This window comes from Pezoporus wallicus, unplaced genomic scaffold (assembly GCF_028554395.1).
Source record: "Pezoporus wallicus isolate ANWC-B61680 ecotype Strahan unplaced genomic scaffold, APGP_CSIRO_Pwel_v1 contig_8333, whole genome shotgun sequence".
Taxonomy (NCBI): domain Eukaryota; kingdom Metazoa; phylum Chordata; class Aves; order Psittaciformes; family Psittacidae; genus Pezoporus; species Pezoporus wallicus.
In genome coordinates, this window is record NW_026637037.1 from 1,916,230 (window position 1) to 1,939,185 (window position 22,956).

At 42.3% G+C, this 22,956-nt stretch overlaps 1 protein-coding gene across 3 annotated transcripts in view; it reads right to left on the reverse strand.

Annotated features, from left to right (window-relative positions):
• Positions 1 to 2,859: 2,859 nt before the first annotated feature.
• The window catches only part of DPYD (dihydropyrimidine dehydrogenase), a 346,003-nt gene continuing 325,906 nt past the window's right edge, over positions 2,860 to 22,956 (reverse strand). For all 3 annotated transcript variants that reach the window (XM_057402775.1, XM_057402774.1, XM_057402776.1), the window contains 3 exons: positions 15,960 to 16,103; positions 6,562 to 6,702; positions 2,860 to 4,243 (listed from right to left, as the gene is read on the reverse strand). In XM_057402775.1, the coding sequence (XP_057258758.1) occupies positions 4,073 to 4,243; positions 6,562 to 6,702; positions 15,960 to 16,103 (456 nt within the window). In that variant the 3' untranslated portion in view covers positions 2,860 to 4,072. The remainder of the gene's footprint in view (positions 4,244 to 6,561; positions 6,703 to 15,959; positions 16,104 to 22,956) is intronic.

A 22,956-nucleotide genomic window follows, 5' to 3' on the forward strand; every position in this document is an offset into this window, starting at 1 on the left:
AAATGAAAGAGAATGCAGCACACCCATAGGAGAAACAGAAAGCACTGTCTTCCCTCGCTGAACTCAAATCCAGTGCCTTGCACCTGCACAAACAAAGTGGGTGACTTTTATCTGCAAGCCATCTGATTTGCATGATAATGGGACTTTAGTTCCCAAGAAACACCATTTCTCAGACTGAGTATGAAGATTTCAGTGGCAAGGCCTAAGCACAAGTAAAAGCTGTGACAGTAAGTAGTCTCTAGACTAAACAGGTGAGAATAACGTCCTTTAGGATGATGATTAGCCCTAGTTGGTGGCGTGGGACTCTCATCGGCAATTAGCAGTGTGAGTTGCCCACGGGAGGCATTTGACGCTGTCTGCCTCTTTCCTGGCTGAAATGCAACAGAAGAGCTCTCACCATGGAAGGAATACTGAGGAGCAGCTTCACCCTATCTCATTGTTGAAGAAGAAAAATGTTTGGTCTTACAAAAGACAAGGCAGACCAATGGTTGCCAATGTTTTAGTCAACTTTCCCTTACATAGTACCTGAAAAACAGGTGAGCAACAGCTTGAAACTATTTGCTACCCTTGTCTTAAGGACCCTGGCTGCCAAATACGTGGAAAGGCCCATGAGATGCAGACACAAACAGTGGAGTCACCGTCCCTGCAAGTGCTCACACACGTGGAGACAAGGCCCTCAGTGCCGTGGGTTAGTGGTGGCCTTGGCAGTGCTGGGGTAAGGGTTGGACTGGATGAGCTTAAAGGGCTTTTCCAACCTGCCTGATTCTAAGGTTTGATGCTAAGATTGCTTCCTTCAGTAAAGCATCAGAGTGAGGGGCAGTACACACGTACTTTGGCTTCAACACTGGAGATCCAGGCTACCCATCAGCTTCATGACGGCTATTTTAACTTTGCTAAGAGATCAAATTAATATTTCATTTAAAATCAGAAAACGATGTATTTTAAATCGTAATTTTGCAACTGTGGCTCCTAATGGTGCCAATCCATTGGCTTGGAAATATTATGTCTGTTCATCCTAGAGGCCAAAACCCAAACTGCTGGTACAGCCTGTTAGCAAGGCAAAACATCTCTTTTTCCAATGAACATGTATGGGTGCACCAGGATTCACAGAAGCAGATTTGGCAGCTTTTTCAAGTATTACCTGGACTGCAGGGCATACGCTGAACATGGGGAGCTTTTTCTGTTCAGGAATATGATGGGAATAAGAATGTACTACTGGAAGATGGGCTATTTCTATCAGAATTTAACATCTCAAATATAGTTTACAATATCTTCTATTAATAATCAATAGGAAAATACGGCTAATACCTGCAACGTCGAGGGGGGCAGGATCTTGCCCAGTATGTCATTAATAATACATACTTCCTTAAATGTCCAACTAAATCACCGGAATATATGAGCTTCATTTTGAACCTTTTACACTTTGAAAATTCACCTCTCTTTTTGCATTAACTGGCTCCAGCATCTGCAGAATAGGGCTCAATAGTTCTGATTCGTTTCCTTGGCTCCTGAATGCACTGAAGGAGATGGATTCCCCAAGATGGATGCAAAAAAACCCATAAACCCCAGAAATATGTCCTTTGTGGCTCTCTCCCCTGCCTGCTCACACCTCACCTTGCCCTAATGACTTAAAGACAGTCTTGCAGGCGACCTAACCGTGGCCATTTCTCTGAGTTCCTTCACCACAGATTTATTGCTGGCTGTCAGAGTTAGGATGCATTCACATTCAGTTGGGAAGGCATTTCCTGAAGCTGTTAACAGACTTGGCAGAACAAGACTGGGGGAGAGGGTGGGTAGTGAGAAAGAAACCTGCATAATATAACCTGTTATTCCTTCTTGGGTATATGATAGTCTTGATTATAACCTTGAACCAGAAAGAATGTCTTTATTCCTCCAAAGATCACTTTATGACTCTCAGGAATACTGGATGTCCTGTTCCTCCTGAATATCCTAGGAAAAGCTCTACTTTTGCTGCTATATTTACGATGTACATGTGCTTAGATACTTAAATTAGATCTCCTGACATTATCCTGCTGCCAGATGTGATGCCTCCAGGATAAGAAGGGAATCAGGCCTGAGGATGTGACAAGAAAAGCCCTGGAGAAGCTGGCCAGCTCTGTCACAGGAGACACACACTGCCTCACCCTCAGTGTTCATGGTAGGTAGGATACAAAATAAGGAGTAATTCATAACAGAGCTCATTTTCCTTGCATCTGCAACCAAGAACATAAAATGTTAGCTGCAAATGATCTGATCTTGAGGTTTTTTCCTGCCCCATTCAAGGGCATACTGCCTGTCAGTCAGTTATCTCCGTACTTTGCCCCTAACAGCTTGCTCTTCCTACGAGTCCTCTCTAGCTCTCACAAGATAAGAACTACCATAAGGCCAAGGGCTTTAAAGATGTTTCAGGCAAATATTTCTAAGCAGTTTCTGCTCCTGTTTTCATCTGTATGTGAAAACCCCACAATGATGAAGAGAAACATTAAAGGCTGAAGAGAAAGCTATTAGTGGAGACACCGGGCTTGAGCTTGCCAAGGGATCTCATCAAGCAAGCCCAAAGTGTCAGCAAAACAGTGTTGCTGGAGCAAAGATGCTAAATGAAATGATACTTGAAAACTTGGAGTGACACAGAGAGTACACATGTGTGCATGAAGTGTGTGCAAGTGGGGAAAGGATGTAAAAGGAAGAGAGTCAAAGGCGGTGCCAGAGAGGGGCAAAGAGCGTGTTGTATTCTGCACTGTAGGCAATTAATGGATTAATGTACACATGAATTAACTCATTAATGGTTCCTGGAGTGAATCTTAGAGCTCAAGAATAAATCTGTTCAGTAAATGGGAAAAAAGAAGCCCCAAACACACCCAAGTTGCTTTATCATTTATTTATGATTATGTGCACAATTTAAAAGTCAGGGTGTATTTTTAATCAAAGCTTTTGGTGATCACAATACAGGGCATAACAAATGGAACTGTTAGATCATTTATTATTATGATGAAACTAAAGGCTTTATAGTCTTCAGTGGAGTAAAGCAGACAGCAATACATTCATATTAGGAAGTTCCTACTGTGAATGCAAAACTGATTAAAACTGAGTTATTGTTTAGCAAGACAGACAAATCTGTGTTTCTTTTGGGTTGTGAAACTATTATAACCATACAGAAGTATGAAGAATTGGCACTGGGGGGAATCATCCTGCCAGTGTGCCCCATGTGTCTGCGTTTGGCAAAGGCAATCTGCAGGGCGTGCATTCCATTTGCACGTAATCAGATCCCTGACCTGGAACGTGTACATTCTGGAGCATTAACTGGCACAATTAAAAAGGTATTTAGAGGATGAGCTCGGAGCAAAACCACGCTGTCACATCTCAGAATCCTGAAATGCAACCTGGACTCCACCAGAAGCTGGTTTCACTGGTTTTGAAGGGATGCTATGATTGGGGGAAAAGGGACTTTCAAGCTACCCAGGCAAGACACAAATCTAAGGAGTCCAGCATGTCTCAGTGCACAGCAAATTTAGTCTATAAAGTGACTCGTGTGAAGAATTAGAAAGGAGTATAAAAACATGCTACCATATGCTGGAGTAGCTGAAAGTGATTAATCCAGTTCTTAAATCTTGTTTTAAACTCCCTTTCATTTCTTTGCATAGAAAAACAGAAGCCACGTTGCTTTGTTTGAATGCTATGTAGTTAATTACATCTTCTAGGAAACTCTTTTAAAGCTAAATGCAATGTGTAATTACAAAATGCCTCCTTTAAAACAGCCAGCTTGCCCATTGATTTGTAGTTCATTCAGAAGGCTTTCTTCATGATATTTAGAGCCAGAAAATACAGAGATTCAAGAGGAATTGTGAAATTACAGCACGAACCATAAGGAAAAGTCACACTTCAACCAGTGCACAATGACAGCCACCACTAACTGTGATTTCAAATCTTAACTGCTGTAAGCATAGCAATGGGAAAACACAGTGCTCATCCGGACAGCTATCAATGTGATATGTTTTTATAAGAGTAGATTTTCAAGGCCTAATTAGGAAGCAAATCAATCGCATCAAACAAGTGTAAAGTTGAGCCGAGCACCTCAACACACGGGGTTCATGGCTAAGGGCAGTCCGCGCTTTGGTTCGTAGGGTGTTGTCCTGGAAACCATGCGGATGCAGTCGATAACGGGGCAGACGCTGAGACACAGGGTGCAGCCTGTACAGCTGTCAGTAACCACAGGCACATGGGTTTCGGGATCAAACTGTATAGCCTGGGAACAGGAATAAACATTTATTGATGGTGCTCGCAGGAAAAGGTCACAATTGCTCCCGTTTTAGTGGCTGCTGCAGCACTTGGAGACATCTTGGTGTACTGCTGCACTGCAGCTATAGCAACTGTTCGACTGGCAGGGAACAAAACAGCCCCATCCCCTCCCCACTGACACTTTAAAACTAGGGGTCAAATTATACCTCGGCAAAAGCTCACAAGGGCTGGTTACAAAAGGAGGAGTATGGCCCATGATGCTGAAACTCCCAGAGGGATGTTTGTGCTTCGCGTGAAGGAAATATGTCCTAAGACAGCAATTCACCAGGGTTATGGGTTCAGAGGAGACACCAGACCATGCCTGGATGGCCTCAGCACAATGTGTTCTTTTGACTTCAATATTAAGCACAGCATAAACAAACTAATGTAATAAACAGTAGAGAAAAACACAGCACACGGGGCCTCGCATGACTGTTTTCCTTTGCACATCTTCGAAGGGGATATCTGAGTTGTGGGCAGGCAGAGCTTGCTTTAGTCTCCATGCAGTGAATCCTCATTACCAATTAGGGTGATAAATGTATTTGAATGTGAAATGACAATTGCAGTTGCGATGAAATAAGCTCCTGGTATAATGGAAATAGCAATTAAAAGCAAAACCAAAAGCACCACGCAACTGCAAAAGCTTCGGTATCTAAGCAAGCCAGCCTAGAAAAGTGAGAAATACAAAACCCCCACTGAGTATCTACTTTCAAGAGTTTTAGGAAGGAAAAAATCAGGCCTGAAAGCTGAACTCTCACTTCTCTGCAAGCAAGTGGTGCCTTAGCAAACCTCCATCACCACTGTCAGCAACTGGAGGAGGCAGGGAGTAGACGGGAGGTACAAGGTGATGCTGCAGGTTGGCTCCAAAGGCAGATTTGTGGCATTTGGGGTTTCACTACCAGGAAAGCACAGAAGTCGCTGTAGCAACCAGCACAGGGCATGCAATAGGTACTAACTGCCCTGAATCCACAAGTTTTACTTCAACGTGAGCACAAAGAGAGCGTTGGTTTCTGCGTATTTAAGGGCTTCTTCCTCTCTCCCCAACAACAACACACATCTTTAAAGGGAGTTCAAAGAGGGAGAGGAAGTCAAGACACTAGTGCTAAGTTGAAATTAAGGAAAGCTTTTCTACTCGAGTCACACAAGGTGAGAGCTCTGGAGAGCAGCATGGGTATTTCTGTGACAAAGAGAAGCATAAAGCACATGTTACAATGTGCGAGTTCTTTGCAATTAAGGATTTCTTTGCAATTCATTTCAATTTCATTAATTATAGAAAAAACATGATTTTTTTTTGTGCTTAGAAAACCTCCTGGGCTTTTAAACTTGGCTTCTTTTGGTGCTCGTTTTTTTCCAGGTATGAAAAGAAAGTTGTATTAAGTATAAATGCAGCCTTTTGCTCTGCAAAGGCTGTATCCTCCTCTTCACTGGGAAATCTGATGGAAGGAAAAGATGTGAAGACTGCAAGAAGAAATTTACACAGTTAAAAGGCTACCGTAGTAATCTCATTTGGTACAGATGCAGCATTAACTTTCTCGTATCAGTAGAAAAATCCACACCAACCTTAGCCCTGACACACTTGTTTTAATTGCAGGAGTTGTTTTTAAAAGGGAAGGTTTCTTCCTTTGACTGTATGCAGTCAAATTCATCAGGCCTACTATGGTTTAGAGGGAGTTGAGGCTAAACAAAAGGTCATGGTGTTAAAGTGTTTGTTTCAGACAAACTACACATGGACTGGGCTGAACGGAAAAGTTAATGTAAAACTTCTTGCTTACTGCAGTAATGGAGGTTATACTAGTTTTGGTTTTCCAAAAGAACCTGAACCTTCCTGTACTGCCCTTTTTACTGCAGAGCACTCCAGTCTGCATGACTGCAGACATCAGCTTTTGTGGACATGGCAAGGAACGTCATGTAGATACGTTCTGTACAACTTATTTAATCAAAGAAATACTTTGGTGCAAACAGGAGACTCAGCTCAAAATCCTGCAGACTTCATCCTGCTGCTCTCACCATAGAATCCCCCAGGTTGGAGAGACTGGGAGGGTGACCTACAGACGTACACTCAGCATAGCCTTCCAGAGGAATCCATGCTGGGTGATGTTCTCACCACCATGCAAACAGCTCGGGCACGGCTTGCATGGCACAGCCTGGGAGCACACTGGGCTTCCAATCCAATATTCCATACATCTGTTTTTGCCTCCTGCTCATTAACAGAAGGTGGATTCTTTCTTCCCAGCAGCAGAAAGATAACTCCTCCTGCCTCTCTGCTAATTACAGCGGCGCTCTTACCTGGTAGCCAGAATCATTACAGGTCATGTAACATTTGCCACAGTTGATGCACATTTCCTCATCAATCAGAGCCACGACTTGCTCTGTGTTGCAGAGCTCACCATATGTTCCAATATACTGCAGTGCTTTTCCAATTACATCCTGGGGGAAAAATAAGAGACTTTATTGACTCATTCAGAAGATACCTAAGCAGTTTCTATAGCTGCACAGGACTTCTATAGCTGCTCTAGTACTTTGATACGGAAGGCTTGGCCATGCATTGGAATAATGTTCAGGATCTCTCTTACAAGTTTCCAAGTTTCATGCGTCCTGTAAAATATGTAGAATACAGGCACACTTTCAATGTAGGCACCACTGGGAGTATATATTTGTCTACAAATACCTTCCACAAATAGGTTACACATGGAGTACTTTATTTTGGCTGTTTTGCCGTGATTATGTGAAACATCAAGGAACAAAATGGAGCACTAAACAGGAGTGACATGCTACAAACGATCAGATCATCCATAGTCATTTCTCATTAGCACAGATTTAAGAACTCACATCAAGAAAAGAAAGGGGCATAATCAAGTAAATTGACAGAGCAACTGCTTTGTCTCTTTAGTAAGATGCACAAATGACACCACCATCAGTTTATTGCACATATTGTACAGAAGAGAGTTGTGGGTCTCATCCTGCAAGTCTTGATTCAGTTCTTCTAACTTTACACAGAAGAATCTGTGGCATCAGCCTTACCTTACACATCTGTGCTGCAGACAGCCTATGGGTACGTACCACAGGGAGAAGACATCTCCTCTAAAAGAAGTTGCTGGGGACCTACCTGATGCAAACCATTTCCTCTTTGCACCAAGGGAAACTGCAGAGTTTAGTGGCAGCTCAGCTTCACTGAGTCAATGGTAGAGATGGGACAAGTCCCAGGTCCTTTGGACAACAGCTACCCCTCAGTTAAATCAGTTTAACTTGTGGAAGTATTGCTTAGGTGATGAACACGACCTACCTGATGCAAACCATTTCCAGGGGGGTTGAAAGTGGATTATCTCAAGGTCCTTTCCAACCCAAACCATTCTATGATTCTATGATTTTAAGAGATTCACTCTATGGCACAGTACTGGTTGCCTGGATATTTTGTGAGTTGTTTTTGCAACAGTTCCCATGCTGCAAAACAAGCTCAATTTTCTGTGCAAGATTTTACATTGTTAAGATAAAGCTGGGCTCAGTAAATGAAGGTGATGCGATGCAACAACGGCTATGTTGAGTATTAAAGAAATCTCATTGAGTGATAGGAGAGTAGAACTGGCTTCAAAGCCATTCTGCTGTAACAAACCATGATGATTTTGAATCAAATCAACTGAAAAATGCTCAAGATCAAGCCAAATATGAGATGGACAAATCTGCCCAGAATTCATAAAGCTTCAGAGTGTTTACCTTTGGTCTTGCATCGCCAAGAAACATGATAAGGATTTCTTTTTTGTATTCTGTTTGTCAATGCTTTCAAAGAAGCAATACTGACCTTGCTCCTATCAGTCCTACCCTGAAATGAATAGCTACCATTTTAAGTATGTGATATAAATATGCTATATTTAACCTCTATCACTTTTAATTGCATACAACACTCTATATATTGTTTCCAGTTCTCACCACAGCAGAATTGGATTACAGTAACTTAAGTTTGCATTGCACATTTTGGGCAGCCTTACTTTCAAACAACCTAAGCACTCCTATGCCAATAGGGTAACATGGCTTTATCAGTGTTAGCTCTAAATGAAAGCTCTGATACATGAACTAAATGAAGGTTTAGCTTTTTTATCAGTTCTAGAATCTATGAAGTTGCTCTTAATCACTGCTGAGGTAGGAAATTCAACCATATCCTAAGCCCAGGAAGAAGGACAGGGGAATTGCATTGTTTTCTTGTTCCAAAAACACTCAAAATGCTTTCTGTCTGCCAAAACCCCTACATTGCTGACATGTGAAATACCTTGGTTGCATTCATTGAATGCTAAAAGCCTTCCAGTTCTTCTCAACAACATGTAGAGAACATTAGTGCTCTTCCAGCATAAAACAGCTATGGCACGTTGCTAAAGGCAGCATGATGAGTGTGGACAGATGACTGTAAGTGAGCAAGTTATCACAGCTTAATGACTTAGCACTCATCAATAGAGCTGTGCAAGTTGATTATGTGCATGGTCCAAATTCACTGCAAATTTGAAGGGAAATCTGTTTGCTTAAAGGACTGTAAAAGGTCAATTAACTACTACGAAAGGGTTTCACATAATACTTTTTACTTCAGGATTGTAAATGACTAGACTTGAACACACAGCCCTTCACTCTGCCTCCACTGATGAGCTTATAGTAACTAAATCATATGGGATACCTTAGGAACTGCTCTTTTCATTCCCACGTCTTTTCATTCCTATGTCTCTCTCAGAAATGTTCATGGATTTACTGGGAATTGCTCAGCAGTTTTCAGGTTTCTGCAGTCTTTTGCATCAGTTGAAAAACTGCAGTTGTAGAATTTAGCCCCAGCTTATTTCAAGCCTCACATAGGCTTGAACCAGCTGCAAGTTTCAAGATACATGTGTCTTTGTGTGACCTACTGCCCTCAGCAACACTAAGTATCCTACAAGCCTCTGTTCTGTGCATATAACGCTTAAATGTTCCACTGTATGTCACAAATGCACGTCCCCTGCAAGTACTGCTCTGTGTTCTGAAGAAATGATGTAAAACCTGTACAACATACAATGAAGTAGCTTCCCACTGCCTGCTCATGTTGCCAATGCATCAGTATAGGGCGGATTCCCGATAGTGAAGGGCTTTTTAATCTAACAAAAGCAGAGGTTTAAATAGAAGAGGTAACTAACAATTTTCTCAGGGAGGTTCTGGATTCACGTTTGTATTTCTGAAACATTGTTTGGATGTTGCGGAGATGGGCTTCTCGGACAGTTATGGGATGGAGGACCTTGCTTAAGAGAGAAGACAAAAAGATGTTTAGCCTAGGAAGATGAAAGTGGAGCAGGAATATCATGTCTTTTTATATACAAATCAGGGAGGGAAAAGAGCTGTTAAATGACAATGTTGGCACAAGAGCATAGGAGTATAAACCAGCCAGGAATCAATTTAAAGCTGGGAATTAGAAAAGGCTTTTTCAATGGGAAAGGGGTGAACTGGTTAATGCCCTCCCAGAGAAACAGCCGGGAAACAGCAAGGAGAGAGTCCAAGATTAGCATTTGATAGCTCAGGAAATGGTTGCTTAGAAGAACATGATCAAAATATACTTTTCCAACTACAAACTTAGAAAGGGAATAACAAACCCAATGCATATGGCATGGTGATTTCTGAATGTGTAACCAAGTCTCATTGCTCACAGCACACAAAATACACTTCTGGGGACTCAGAATCCCAAGTAGAAAGGATGAGGGCATTTGAGAGGCCTGTGTCGATGATGTACTGCTCATTTATACTCCTGGGTGTTGTGTCTTTTCATCACTTTTTTCTCTCAAGCAAAAACTGTATCCTGAGTCATTTGCAAAGTTTCAAGGCTTTATTGACTAAAAAAGCAATGGTACTTTACTTAAAAGATGTTTTGCAGGTGCACTCTTTTACAGCATCTCAAGCTACCTCATAGCTTCTTGTTTCCATCAAATCAGAAGCATTTGGAACAAAATACACAGTGCAGCAAGAAATAATGAGCTTTCCCTATTTAAAGTGCTTTCTCTCCAAAAAAGCAACTGTCTAAACTGGCACTCTGGGATGCCGCAGTTGGTGTATCTCAATGGGCTCTGCATCAAATTTGCACTGTTTACAGTAGAATGGGGTTTGTTGCCAAGTGCCAACAGAAGCCAACAGCCAACCTGCCAACAGAAGCCAGGTTCTGCGAGTCAAGCTGTGTTCTTCCTGGCTTACATATTACCAGAAGCAATTAAAAAATAGACTTACAATAACAAAGCTGGAAGTTCAATTTTGCCCTAAGTTACCCCTTTGCAACCTCAGGGACTTCTATATAACTGCTGTGCTGTCTTCCTCTTCACAACAAAACCATTCTGGAAGAGGAATTTAGGCCTGCAAGTGGAACTGGCAGGGAATTGAGTCACTGTGGAGACAACCAGAGCAGAATCAGAGCAGTTTTTATGTTACTAATGACACTTGTCACTAACCCAGGCAGATGTAGGTTTCAGTGTACATAAGGAACAGATCTGTCCAGTAGGGTATCATGTTTACAATGCTATTTTTATTACTATAGCTGCATTTTTAACGTGAATTTATCAAACATTTTAGGGCGATTACCTTTTCATTAGCCATCACGTTACTAAACTTCTCTTCGTAAATACAACTCATGGTTCACGTTTGGCTCCTGGTAGACCTCCTATGTCCATTGTCATGAAGACCACACTAAAAGACCATAGAGATGATGTGTCTCCAAGGGATCACTGACCATGAGGCAAATACTGAAGCTGATTCACTACCATGTAAGGCAAAAACCTCCTAACAAAGCACATCACATTTCTATAGTGTGCTTGATCCCAGGTACTCTGTTCATTGTTATTTATGGGGTGTTCGGGCAGTTCTCAGGATTCAACAGGCTATGAAAGAACAAAGGGGTGTGCAGAAGTGACCTCATGAGGATACAGAGAGAGCGTGGAAATGGGATGAAACATTGCAACGAAAGTAAATGACTCTCTGACCCGGTGTTTAAGGTGGTGCCTTCCACCTTACAGAGGTGATTGTCCTGCTGTATTCAGCATTCAGCCCCACCTTGAGCACTGTGTGTAATTCTGATGCCACAGGTTAAGGCAGCTCAGAGGAGGGCATGAAACCTGGTAAAAGGGCTGGAAGGAAAGTCCTATGACGACTGTGGTCTTGTCTAGTGTGGAGAAAGGGATGCTGAGGGACAATCTCATTGCTCTCTACAGCTTCCTAAGGGGACAAAGTGGGGAGGCAGGTGCTGAGTTCTTCTTCCTGGTATCCAGTGATAGGAAACGTGGGAATGATTCAAAGCTGCACCAGGAATTTTACACTGGACATCAGAAAACATTTTTAAGTGTGGTCAAATGCTGGAATGGGCTTCTTAGAGAGGTAGTTGAAGCCCTAAGCCTCTTAGTGTTGAAGAGGCATTTGAACAATGCCTTTAGTAATAATGTCCTTTAACTTCTGGTAGGCCCTGAAGTGGTCAGTCAGTTGGACTTGGTGATCACTGTACGTCCCTTCCAACTGAAATTACTCTATTCCATCCTATTCCATTCAGACTCCAGGATTTCTTCCCACCTTTTAAGAGTAACTTAAATTTGCTTATGTTCTCTGAGATACTGTGATGGAGAAGGGATCATTATGGGCTACTGAAGGAGAGGTTATTGCTGTGATTCACTGTGGAGCAAACACTTGGGATAAGCAGATTTAGAGTCCCATAAATTATGGGAGACACATGCACAGTCCCACCTGGAATATGCAACAGCTCCATGTTTATAATGAAGACTACAGTATTGCAGGCAGGTGAGCACAAGCTAACACTGCTTTTATTGAGGAAGGATCCAAATGGAACACTGTTAGTGCTGCACCTAGATCAATATACCTCACCTCTCGAGAGGATTTTACATACTAAGCACAGCACTGGACTAAACGTGGCTTGATGCCTCCCAAGATGCCAGCTTCCAGGTGGGGGCTTATGGCATCAGCATATAAAGACTTACATATATGTATGTGTGAAATGCCACGTCAACGCATCGGTACACACAAGGGTGAAAAGTAGTTCAAACATAAGGAACTTTAGCTTGAAGGCATCTGTGGATGTTTTCCCAACGTGTGGAAGAACAGATCATGTCCTAGCTAAGCAGACAGAGCGATGCGAGAGTGGTTGAACTGCCACACAGGTCAAGCAAGACTTGTGGAGAAAGGAAGAAGTAAAATAAGCAGGTAAACGATGACTAGATATTATGGTATAAACCCTGGAGGACAATGAACTGAATCTCTAGGGAAAAAGCCCACAGGAATCTATAAGGAAAGCAATTAAAGTAATACGGAGGTTACCTGAGGTAGGCAAATACATGTGTGGGAGCTGTACAAAAATGCAACTGAGAAGATCCGCATATGGCAAAACTGCTGGTAAGTGAAAAGAGAACCAACTCGGCTGCATAGCCGAGCACGCGGTTCCAATTAATAGTGAGAAATAGAGAGAATAAAGAGAAAAGCCACGGGAGAAGCCATCCAAAAATTAAATTAGATTTGGGATAATTGCAGAGGGCTTTGAAACCTATAAAAAAAGGCGTTTTGGCAGCATGTGGAATGGAAACAAATGTTGGAATTTACATATCACCAACCAACAGCCGAGCAGGCAGATGAGGGAGTTCTGGGCAGGAATTTGCAGCGACCCTCCAAAACCACAAGCAGCCAAGGCAGGGGTCACAGCTCTTCCAAGGGCAGCTATTCCTCAGTTCCCATCAGCTTTCGTACATCCTCACTGCTCCAGAGAACTGGAGTTAGCCTAGGACTAGCTTTAAGAGCTGACCTTTCCCACCTAGTCTGGTATCTGGATGACAGGATGGATCCTCTTCTCTGTCCTGGAGGGTCAGCCAAGACAGAACTGCTTGTAGATGGTCTGGGATTTGTAATTCCAAGTGTGAATACTTCTTAGTTACAAATACATCACTCAGGTCTGAGCTCCTCTGCTTCTCTCTGTGGAGAATTCCTGAGCAGGGAAGGGGATCAGATAAGTCACCTTTATTCATTAAGCTTCAACTTAGCTTCCTTAATGAATGTCCTGAATCTTCCTGGCAGTTTTTCTCCACAATAGAATAACAGATGGATCTATTAATGACAAACTTTAATAAAACCTCCCTTTGTTGGGGCAAGTTCCCTATTCCAAGAAAAAAACAGTATTTTCCTATTTCTTAGTGAGCATCTGTGGTTGGGTGACCCAGGCTGGAAACCAGGTGCCCATCAAAGATGCTCTGTCACTCTCCTTCCTCAGCTGTAAAGTGAAGAGGCTCTGAGGCTCCTTCCTCCTCGGGGGAGGACTACTCACACTCCTCCCATCTCCAATGTGGTCCCTCCCATGGCAGACAGTCTTCCATGGACTTTTCCATGAGTCCTTCCCATGTGCTGCAGTTCTTCATGAATTGCTGCAGCGCTTCATGAACTGCTTCCATGGGAGGCAGCCCTTCAGGAACTGAGGTCCCAGCTCCTGCCAGCAAACCTGCTCCAGCACAGGCTTCCCATGGGATAACAGCTTACTGCAAGCATCTACCTTCTCACAGAAGCCACCACTCCCCAAACCTCCCTTGCAAACCCAATGCAGCATCTCTCATTGCTGCTTTTCTCATGCTGGTTAAAGCATTGCTGCCTAAGGAATGGTCAGACTGAAAGACTGTCAAGAATTGGCCTTGGCGTTTCCTACCTTCTTCTAATTGCTTCAGTCTTTCTCAGTCTCTTTTAATCGAAGGGGTGAGGAAGATGCTAACCTGATTCCTTTGGCTGAGAAGTTCCCCACAGTTACCACACAAAAGTATTCAGCATAAATCCAAGTTTTTGTTTGGGGGAATTCATTTTCATCCTTTCTGCAGCAGGGCCTCTTTGCTTTTTAATGTCTCTCCGACTACTTGGTTCTTTTTTTGCTTTTGTACCTGGAGTTAGGCTTGATCAATTATTAACCTCAACTTCTCAGTTATGGCTTTTTTAAGTCTTTAGGTCTTATTTTGCCTCTTGCTACACTTTCTCCTCCATTCAGTTTGTTTGCTTTTGGACGGTATCAGTCCTTTGCTTTTCAGAAGCAAGCGATCTCATTGAAAATGCAGTTATTGGCTGTGGCTTCTCCTTTCTCTTTTTGCCTACATCAATCCTCTCTCCCCAAGGAGAACAGAACCACAAAAGCTTTGAGGTCAAGTAGGCTTTGAATAAGTGGGCAAAAATGAAGTAGTTCACTGTTCCTTGGAACTTTTGGCATACGGAAAGAAGAGGCCTTTGACACATGAGGAGGGGAGTGATTTTTGGGTGCCATAAACCATCATAAGCGCTCCAGAATACTGAGAGGCCTCCAGAAGTGGCAAAATGCTTAACTTCAACAGGACAATGACTCAACACTTCTCCCTGGCTGGTTTTGCAGTTTGGAATACTGCATGTGTTGGTAAACTGCAAAATTCCCTTGGGAATGATGCAGTATTTTGAGCCATTGCTCCTACTGTGTTTTATGTTTGGCATTATTCTGGCAAGAATTCTTACAGGTCTGATCATACAGTGGAAGTTACCGATCTGTAGAGATCTGATATTCTTACCTATATGAGGAAGACTATCAACAAGCTCAACAGATACAATTTTCACATTGCTTTATGAAAGGCCCTACATGAAAATCCTGATTTTCTTAGCTTTCCTGTTCATAGAATCCCAGATTAGTTTGTGATGGAAGGGACCTTAAAGCTTATCCAGCTCCAACCCCTGCCACGGGCAGGGACACCTCACACTAGAGCAGGTTGCTCCAAGCCCCTGTGTCCAACCTGGCCTTGAACACTGCCAGGGATGGGGCAGCCACAGCTTCTCTGGGCACCCTGCGCCAGCACCTCAGCACCCTCACAGGGAAGAGCTTCCTAATATCCAATCTAAATCTCCCCTCTTTCAGTTTAAAGCCATTACTTCCTGTCCAGTCCCTCCATGCACTTACAGAAAGTCCCTCTCCAGCTTCCTTGTAGGCCCCCTATAGGTACTGGAAGGCTGCTCTGAGGTGTCCCTGGAACCTTCTCTTCTCCAGGCTATTCAGACATGAAGTTTAAGTACGGTCCAAAGGGAACACCTAGAATAATTAGCTTATGATGGTTCAATTTGTTGACATTTATTGGCTACCTAAGGGAAGGGAAATCTCCAATGTATGGATTATGCAGTAGATGGGGTCACAGGTTTTCTTTTCGCCTTGACATTTACTCATTGCAGACAGTGGATCAACTACTTAGACAAACATTCTCCAGCTTTAAAAGTTGTGTCTGAAAACCTATGACACAGCGTTCCTATGTACTGAACACAGACCTTTCCCATTGATCTTACATGAGAGACAAAGCTATTCAGCACATGGCAAGTAATCCAAGGGTATCATGCAAACCTGAGCTCAGACTGTAGCATTATGACTGAAAGAAACTGTTAACAGCTGAGGCATTACCCATGCCTTGCTCTACAATTCCTGTTCCGCTGCCCGAATATCTTCAGTTTGAAAAATGACATTAGGGAAATACCTATACGTGTACATCACAGATCACCTCCCATCGATCTCGGTTAAAAAGCTAGGAAGCCTGCATAAAGAGCAGTCTTTGATGCCCTCTAACAAGCTTAAAAGCAGTAATAACCAACTCAAACTGCTAGCAATGACTGTGCGTGTCAACTGCCTGATGGCTGATGATTTCTTATGTGTAAGCATGTATTTTTGTTACCTTGATTGCTGGGATGGGCTTCTTAGGAATGAAATGTTTTTTCTGGGGAAGCACAGCAGCCATGCTCTGTTCCTTCAGCTTAAGCTTGTTCTCAGCTATGATCTTTTTGCGTTGCTCCACGTAAGGCCCAAAACTGGGCAGTTTCTGAAACAAAAACCAGGACACACGATGATGTTCAATGAGCAGGTATAGCAAAAAGGTGAGTCCAATCCCAAGAGCAAGATCCCAAGTCCTTGCTGAGGTCCTTATTCGGGAAGCTGGAACTGAAATCAGTGAGACTGAAGTAAATAAAAATCACGTATGAACCTCAGGTTCTGACTTGAAAAATAGATATTGAATATTAAAATATTAATACAGCACAGCAGAAAAAGAGCTGAATTGCAGGTCAGCTTCCAACAGCCTCATATTTCCCCACTGCATACCTGCTTAGATATAAAAATATATCATGTTAAATAATTCAAATGTATAACTTTACTTCTATGGCACATGGAAAGGTATCATAAAACTCCCAGTTTATTTGGAAGAGTTCCACCAGTGTTTATGGACTATTTGTATGGCTATCTAAATATATTTCTATATAGTTTTAAAGCTTACAAACATACATTTTGCATTCTGATAACAGAGTGGCATGGTTTAGTGGGAGGTGTCCCTGCCCAAGGCAGGGTGGCTGGAACTGGATGATCTTAAGGTCCTTTCCAACCCTAACTATTGTATGATTCTATGACCTGTCAAAGTAAGTCTAACACATATCAAATGAACTGCAACACATTCTCATCTTTTCATTTACCTCTGTGTCCCACTCGCATTCTTTTCTACAACATTTAATCCTAGAACCCAATTAAACGACCTTGAGAGGAAGATTTTACTGACTCACAAAACTCATTTCTCACCCAAGAACATGATTTCATAGAACACCCAGCTTCCTGAAAGAAAAAGCTCCTTTACTTACCTAGCTTACATGGGCAGAGTGCCACAATCCCAGGTTTAGGGTAATGGAAAAGGGTAGAAAACATGGATTTTCTCCTGATGCAAAAGACCATGCCCTTTCTCCCCTGAAACTAGTTTCCTATTCTGCAAAAGTGTTTCATCCACTGAACTAAACCCAGAAGCTACTGCAGTACTCCAGAAACTAGCAGGTAGTAACAGGGGACACATCGCCTCAGCAGTTGCTAGCATTAGTTCACGCTAATAATACAACCTCAAAGAGCATATTGAACAAGATCCAGGGCTGCTGTGGCTATCAATTTTTGAAGAGGGAATTTCAATGCGAATTTTAAATCTGGAATTATTTAAAAATTTAGAAATGATTATTTTTTAAAATGAAGTCAATCCAGAAGAGGTTATCCTGCACTCCCATTAATCCTTAGGAGAAAAATCCCTCAATGAACTCTGTCAGTCACAATACCCAACCCTGGGACCTCAGGCTTCTTGTTATGACAAATAAAAGCTTTCTTGGCTGCTATGGTTTTGGCTCTCTGAGCACACAGCCAGAGGGTGAGGTCTTTGGAACGCTTCCCTGCTTCTGTGTGTGGCCTCCACATGTCTTTTAACTTCAAGCCAGAACAAGACTGAGGGTCTTGTGGTGCTCTTCAGAGAAGGTGCTCTCCTGCAGTCCCCCTTCAGCTGGGACTGAACCATACTCTGGGACAAAGCCTCCATCTAGACAAAGCACAAGATCATGGGGATGTTGCAGACCCCATCTGTCCCAGATCTAGATTTAGACTAAGTCTGCCCACTGCAAAGGGCTCCTGTTTTGTCTGTCCAATGGGAACTTGGTTCCTGAATGTCATGTTCAAGGGCATCCTTACAGACATCAAACTCTTCCTTCAGTGCGGTTACCATACATGATCTTGGAGAGGGAATTCTCTAGGATGCCTTAAAATAAGTCGTTTGATATTACTGCAAAGAGCAGCAAGGTGGTGACCTTACATACCAAAGTCATAGAATCGCAGAATCATGGAATAATTAGGGTTGGAAAGGACCTTAAGATCCTCTAGTTCCAACCCCCCTGCCGTGGGCAGGGACACCTTATGCTAAATCATATCACCCAAGGCCTCGTCCAACCTGGTCTTGAACACTGCCAGGGATGGAGCATTCACAAAGTCAAGGAAGAATTCAAACCCAGGATTATTTTAAACAGGAAAGAGTAGAAGAATTTGCCTAATTTCAATCTAATCAATAGGTTCTAAAGCACACACGTAAAGACTCAATACTTTACATGACTTTTAGAAAGCCAGAGACTTTCAGCAAAGACCTAAACCATATAGATTCTTATTAAAAGTATTGATGTATGTCTGCTTGGCTGCATCAACTAGAAATACATTCTGGCTATGAGTAAGTAGTAGCTGTGTCACTGAGAAACTATTTTCACTTCATAATTTATGTGCTGATGGCAACAACTTTGGGCTCGAGAGGGCAGGAAACCTGATGACAAAGCACTTTTGGACTCTTCCCTGTCTGGCCAGGAATTGAATTGCTGACTTTCAGAGCAGGTAGCAAAGCTAATTCTGCTGAGGTTTTAACTGAAGGAGTAGAGGAGACAGTTGTTCATGGCTTGACTGATCAAAGATCATCTTGGGGAAGAACAGCTAAGTCTTTGCAGAATAAATCCTTTACTTTTCTCTTCATGTATGACCAATCCCCTAATTTCTATAGACAGAAATACTGAGCATATTGAAATGAAATAGGTGATCCAAGGAAAAATGTGGAAAAAGAATTCATTCTTGTGTACAGGGGAAAAGCCAGCTACAAAAATGACTCATATTCTATCTATTGCGCACTTGGAAGTATTCAGATTTTTACATCTAGCATAGGTGGAATGCACAGCAGACAATCTGCAAAGTGTGCAATGCCTTCAGTACCATATTTTAGATGTTTCATAATGATATGCACTCAGTTATATTAAATTGTAGATTCTCTGCCTTTTAAAAAGAAATGAAATAGTGATTAATCTAGTAACGTAACATCCAACTTTACTCTCTCCTCTCTCTGCATTGCTGGTTTTCCATCAAGAAATTGATTAAATGGAATTTAAAATAATTAAGGGAACACGTAGGTCTGGTTATGTTGCGTTTGAAGTCTGGTCGCTCCCAAGCAGCCAAGCCAAATTTCATCAAACAGCACTGAAAACAAACAATCTTTTCTATAGCAATAAATAATACATTAAAACGTAGCCTCAAGAGCTTAGGAAGGACTTACTGATGGTTCCCCTTATGCTGATGAGAGTGCTTATTGTTCAGAGCTGGGGTTTCAAGCATTTTGAAGGCAAAGGCCATATGAAATAGCAAACAATAGTTTAATGAACTGAGTTCCTGGAGACAGCAAAAGTCAAAACATGTTGAGATAACTGATGAAGAGATGGGTGTTTAAGAGAGTTTAAAGTTAAATCACCTTTAACCATTGTAGGGGCTATCTTCCTAAGCACATGGGGGATTTAATAGCATAGTTTCCCATAAAGCACAAGCACAGAACTTGGCGAGTTTGACTCCACTTTGGAAATCCTCCTGCAGTGCAGCTTGTTTGGGTTTTTCTAATTTCCAGATATTCCAACTTCAGCAAACTCCCCATACACTGATATCTTTGTTATATCAACATCTGCCTAGAAAAGAACAATTCATATGAATAAGTGTGAATAGCAAGTGCTTAGAAGATTGCAACAAGCAGAGTAATTAGATAATTCTTGTGTACTTATAGATCTGTATCAGTGATATCTATAGCTGCATTATTTGCATCCATCTGTCTCTATATAGCCATAATTCAGCATGTTTCTATTGGAGGGATAACATCTAGAATGGAGCCAAAATAAATACATTAAATGGCATTATTTACTTTTTTATAATTACATTATCACAGAACTGGAAGCTTGAAATGCTGGAGTATTTTACAGACAGGAAGTAAAAATCCAAATCCTCTCACTGCCAAGACTTCCCAAAGCCGCCTTTTAACTGATGAACTGTAGAAATCTCCAGCAACATTGTGATTTTTGTTTCAGTAGTTTCTCCAGGGATTCATCATTGAAGGATCTGTTCTTACCAGAAAAGCTAAATCCTACTCATTTAAAGATAACAGTATCTTCCACTAAAACTGCCTCTATCCAGATACATAAAAGCATTACCCTGCCAATCGAGAACTGACAACATAATGAATCAACAATAAAACCTTAAGCTTGGAGAGCTTTAAGGTGAATAAGTCTGGTTTGATTATAATTTATTCAAGGATCAATCTAAAGGTAATTGAGCATATTATGAACTAAATAGGGTGCTTGCTTCCTAATGGTAAAAAGTAGAGAGAATCCTCCACTTCAGACTGCTGCAATCTTGATGGGCACTCTACCAAGTAGCCTAACTAGTGGAGCAGGATGGTGAAGAGGGCACTGCAATCTGTGCCAGATGCCCCAGACTTGAAGGTTGCTTCCAACCTCAGCTATTCTATGATTCTATTTCTAACACTGTAACTGATCTGCTCCTTACTCTATACATACGTCTCCATAATGTCGTCATGGGTTGCTTATTTGGGAGCTGTCTTCTGTTATGAGGGGCTGGATACTAGCTACTTTTAGAAGCACCAGATTTCAGCTGACACATGTATTGAGTTTGTGTGGCAAGGTTTTGGTAGCAGGAAGGTGGATGGGACACAGGAGTGACAGAGCATCTTTGGTGGGTGCCTGGTATATGCTGATGAAATACAACATCAAAAAGAACACTGGAAAACAGTGATTTTCACAAGAATGCTTTTCAGGGAGCAGTGGTTGCAAGGTAAAAAAAGAAACTGCATGGACAATTCCATAAGCACTGGCTCATGGAAATTCAGCGCAGCTGTATCATTGAGGTATGAGGCAACATGTTTCAAAACCACTGTTTGTGAAGAATTTCCCACACTGAATGTAATGTCATTATCAACTCCTCTTATACCTGAGTGTTGCCTCCAGTCTGAGGTATGGAGATTCATTCTCTACATTCCTCTTGTACACTCCCAACATGTAAACAATTTTAAGTGAAACCGTGATGTCCCTCATAAATCTGGAAGTGGAACTAAAGCCAAATTGACTTACTTCACGTACTTCACATTTGTCAAGGGTAGATGTTTCTGCTTGCACACAGCAAAACTAGACGAGAAGAAGAATGAGGACTGAAAAATGTCTGACAAACCGAACTGCTAAAAGAGTACAAATTGTACTGTACTGAAATCTTCCTTACTATTTGCAGTAGAGATGCAGCAAACAAAGGCCCACATACCCTGTACCTATGCAAATGGATGGTAATTGTTACACCCAAACTCTGCCATGTAATGTTTTAGAAATCAAACAAAAATTGGCCCTTTGTTGTCTGCTTTCTGAACAGATTTGTCCCTGAAATGACTTAAGGAATTGCTTTCTTCCAGTGAAGGAGAGAAGAAATGAGGAGAAAACACCAATTCTCTAAATGATTGGAACAAAGGTGGTCAATGACCTTCACAGAATCACAGACAGTTGAGATTATCCAGTCCAATCCCCTGGTCAGAGCAAGGGCAGCTATAGCAGGTTTCACCTGTTTGTCTATGACGATGCTACGGAAGACAGTGTTGAAAGCCTTGCTGAAGGTAAAACTTCCTGCTCTCCTCTCATCTACCAAGCCAGTCATCTCATTGTAGTAGGCTACTGAGTTGGTTAAATGTGGTTTTCCCTTTGTAAGTCCATGCTGACTACTCCCTTCCTATGAAGAACAGTCGATCTGTAGTTAGTGTAGCTATCCTCCCCAAATACACATGCAGAAAGGCTGAGCTTTATCCCTTTGCTGCTTGGCAGGACTGTATCTGGGAAGGTTTCTTGTTGGCTTCAGAGAACTGGGAAGACCAGCAGCTGGACAGGTAAAAGCTAAGAGTGAAAGGGTCAAGTGACTACCTCAGACACAAGTAAAGCTGTGGAGATTGCAGATTCATATTCAAGTATGAATAGCTTTGAAGAGGGTAAGAGGTGAAGCAGGACCCCTGAAAGTGGGAGCATCATGGTTCTGAAAGGCAATCAGATAAGAGAAACATTAACAATTAAGTGAGGCAGACATCTGCCCTCACCCAGGAGCTACAAGAATTTACAGCAGGTTTGTATGGGTCACTTTAGGTGCCCTCAGCACAAAGGTTTTAGTAACTTTTGACCCCTATTTGTTCATGTGGAAAACGTCTATGTTTGATGCAGAAAATTTTCCAGAGAAAGCAGATTCAATGTTTTTTTTCCCAGTTGCTTCTCAATCCTTCAAGTTCGTTTGTTCTAATGTGCTCCAAATGGCTGCATATTCCTAGAATCCTTATTACATCCTGCATGTTCATGACCATACTTTTCACTGCACAACAGCTTCCATTCAGTGATCTGCCTCCACTCCTTGCAAATTTACACCACCAAAACTGAAGATTAGTGAGATTTCCTGATGTGGTATCTGCTTTCTGCCTTGTTCTCAGGGAACACAATGAATCCAATGTTTCCAGAGAGGAAGAAAACACAAAGTCCCAGTACCAATGAAAAGCAACAGTAATGACAACAGAATCTTGTCACAACATCAAGGTAGCATGTGCTCCTTCTGGGAACCAACCCCCTCCAACCTTACAGTAAACCCTCATGCTGAACTGCAGCACTCTGTGCAGTGCTGGTGTCCTCAACATACAAAGGACATGGAACTGTTGGAACAAGTCTAGAGGAGGCCATGAGGATGATCAGGGGCTGGCGCACCTCCCACGTGGAGACAGGCTGAGAACATTGGGGCTGTTCAGCCTGGAGAAGAGAAGCTGCGTGGAGACCTCAGAGCAGCTTCCAGTGTCTGAAGGATGCTGGAGAGGAACTCTTCATCAGGGACTGTAGCGACAGGACAAGGGATGATGGGTTCAAAGTGAAACAGGGGAAGTTCAGGTTAGATCTAAGGCAGAAGCTCTTCCCTGTGAGGGTGCTGAGGCACTGGCACAGGGTGCCCAGAGAAGCTGTGGCTGCCCCATCCCTGGCAGTGTTCAAGGCCAGGTTGGACACAGGGGCTTG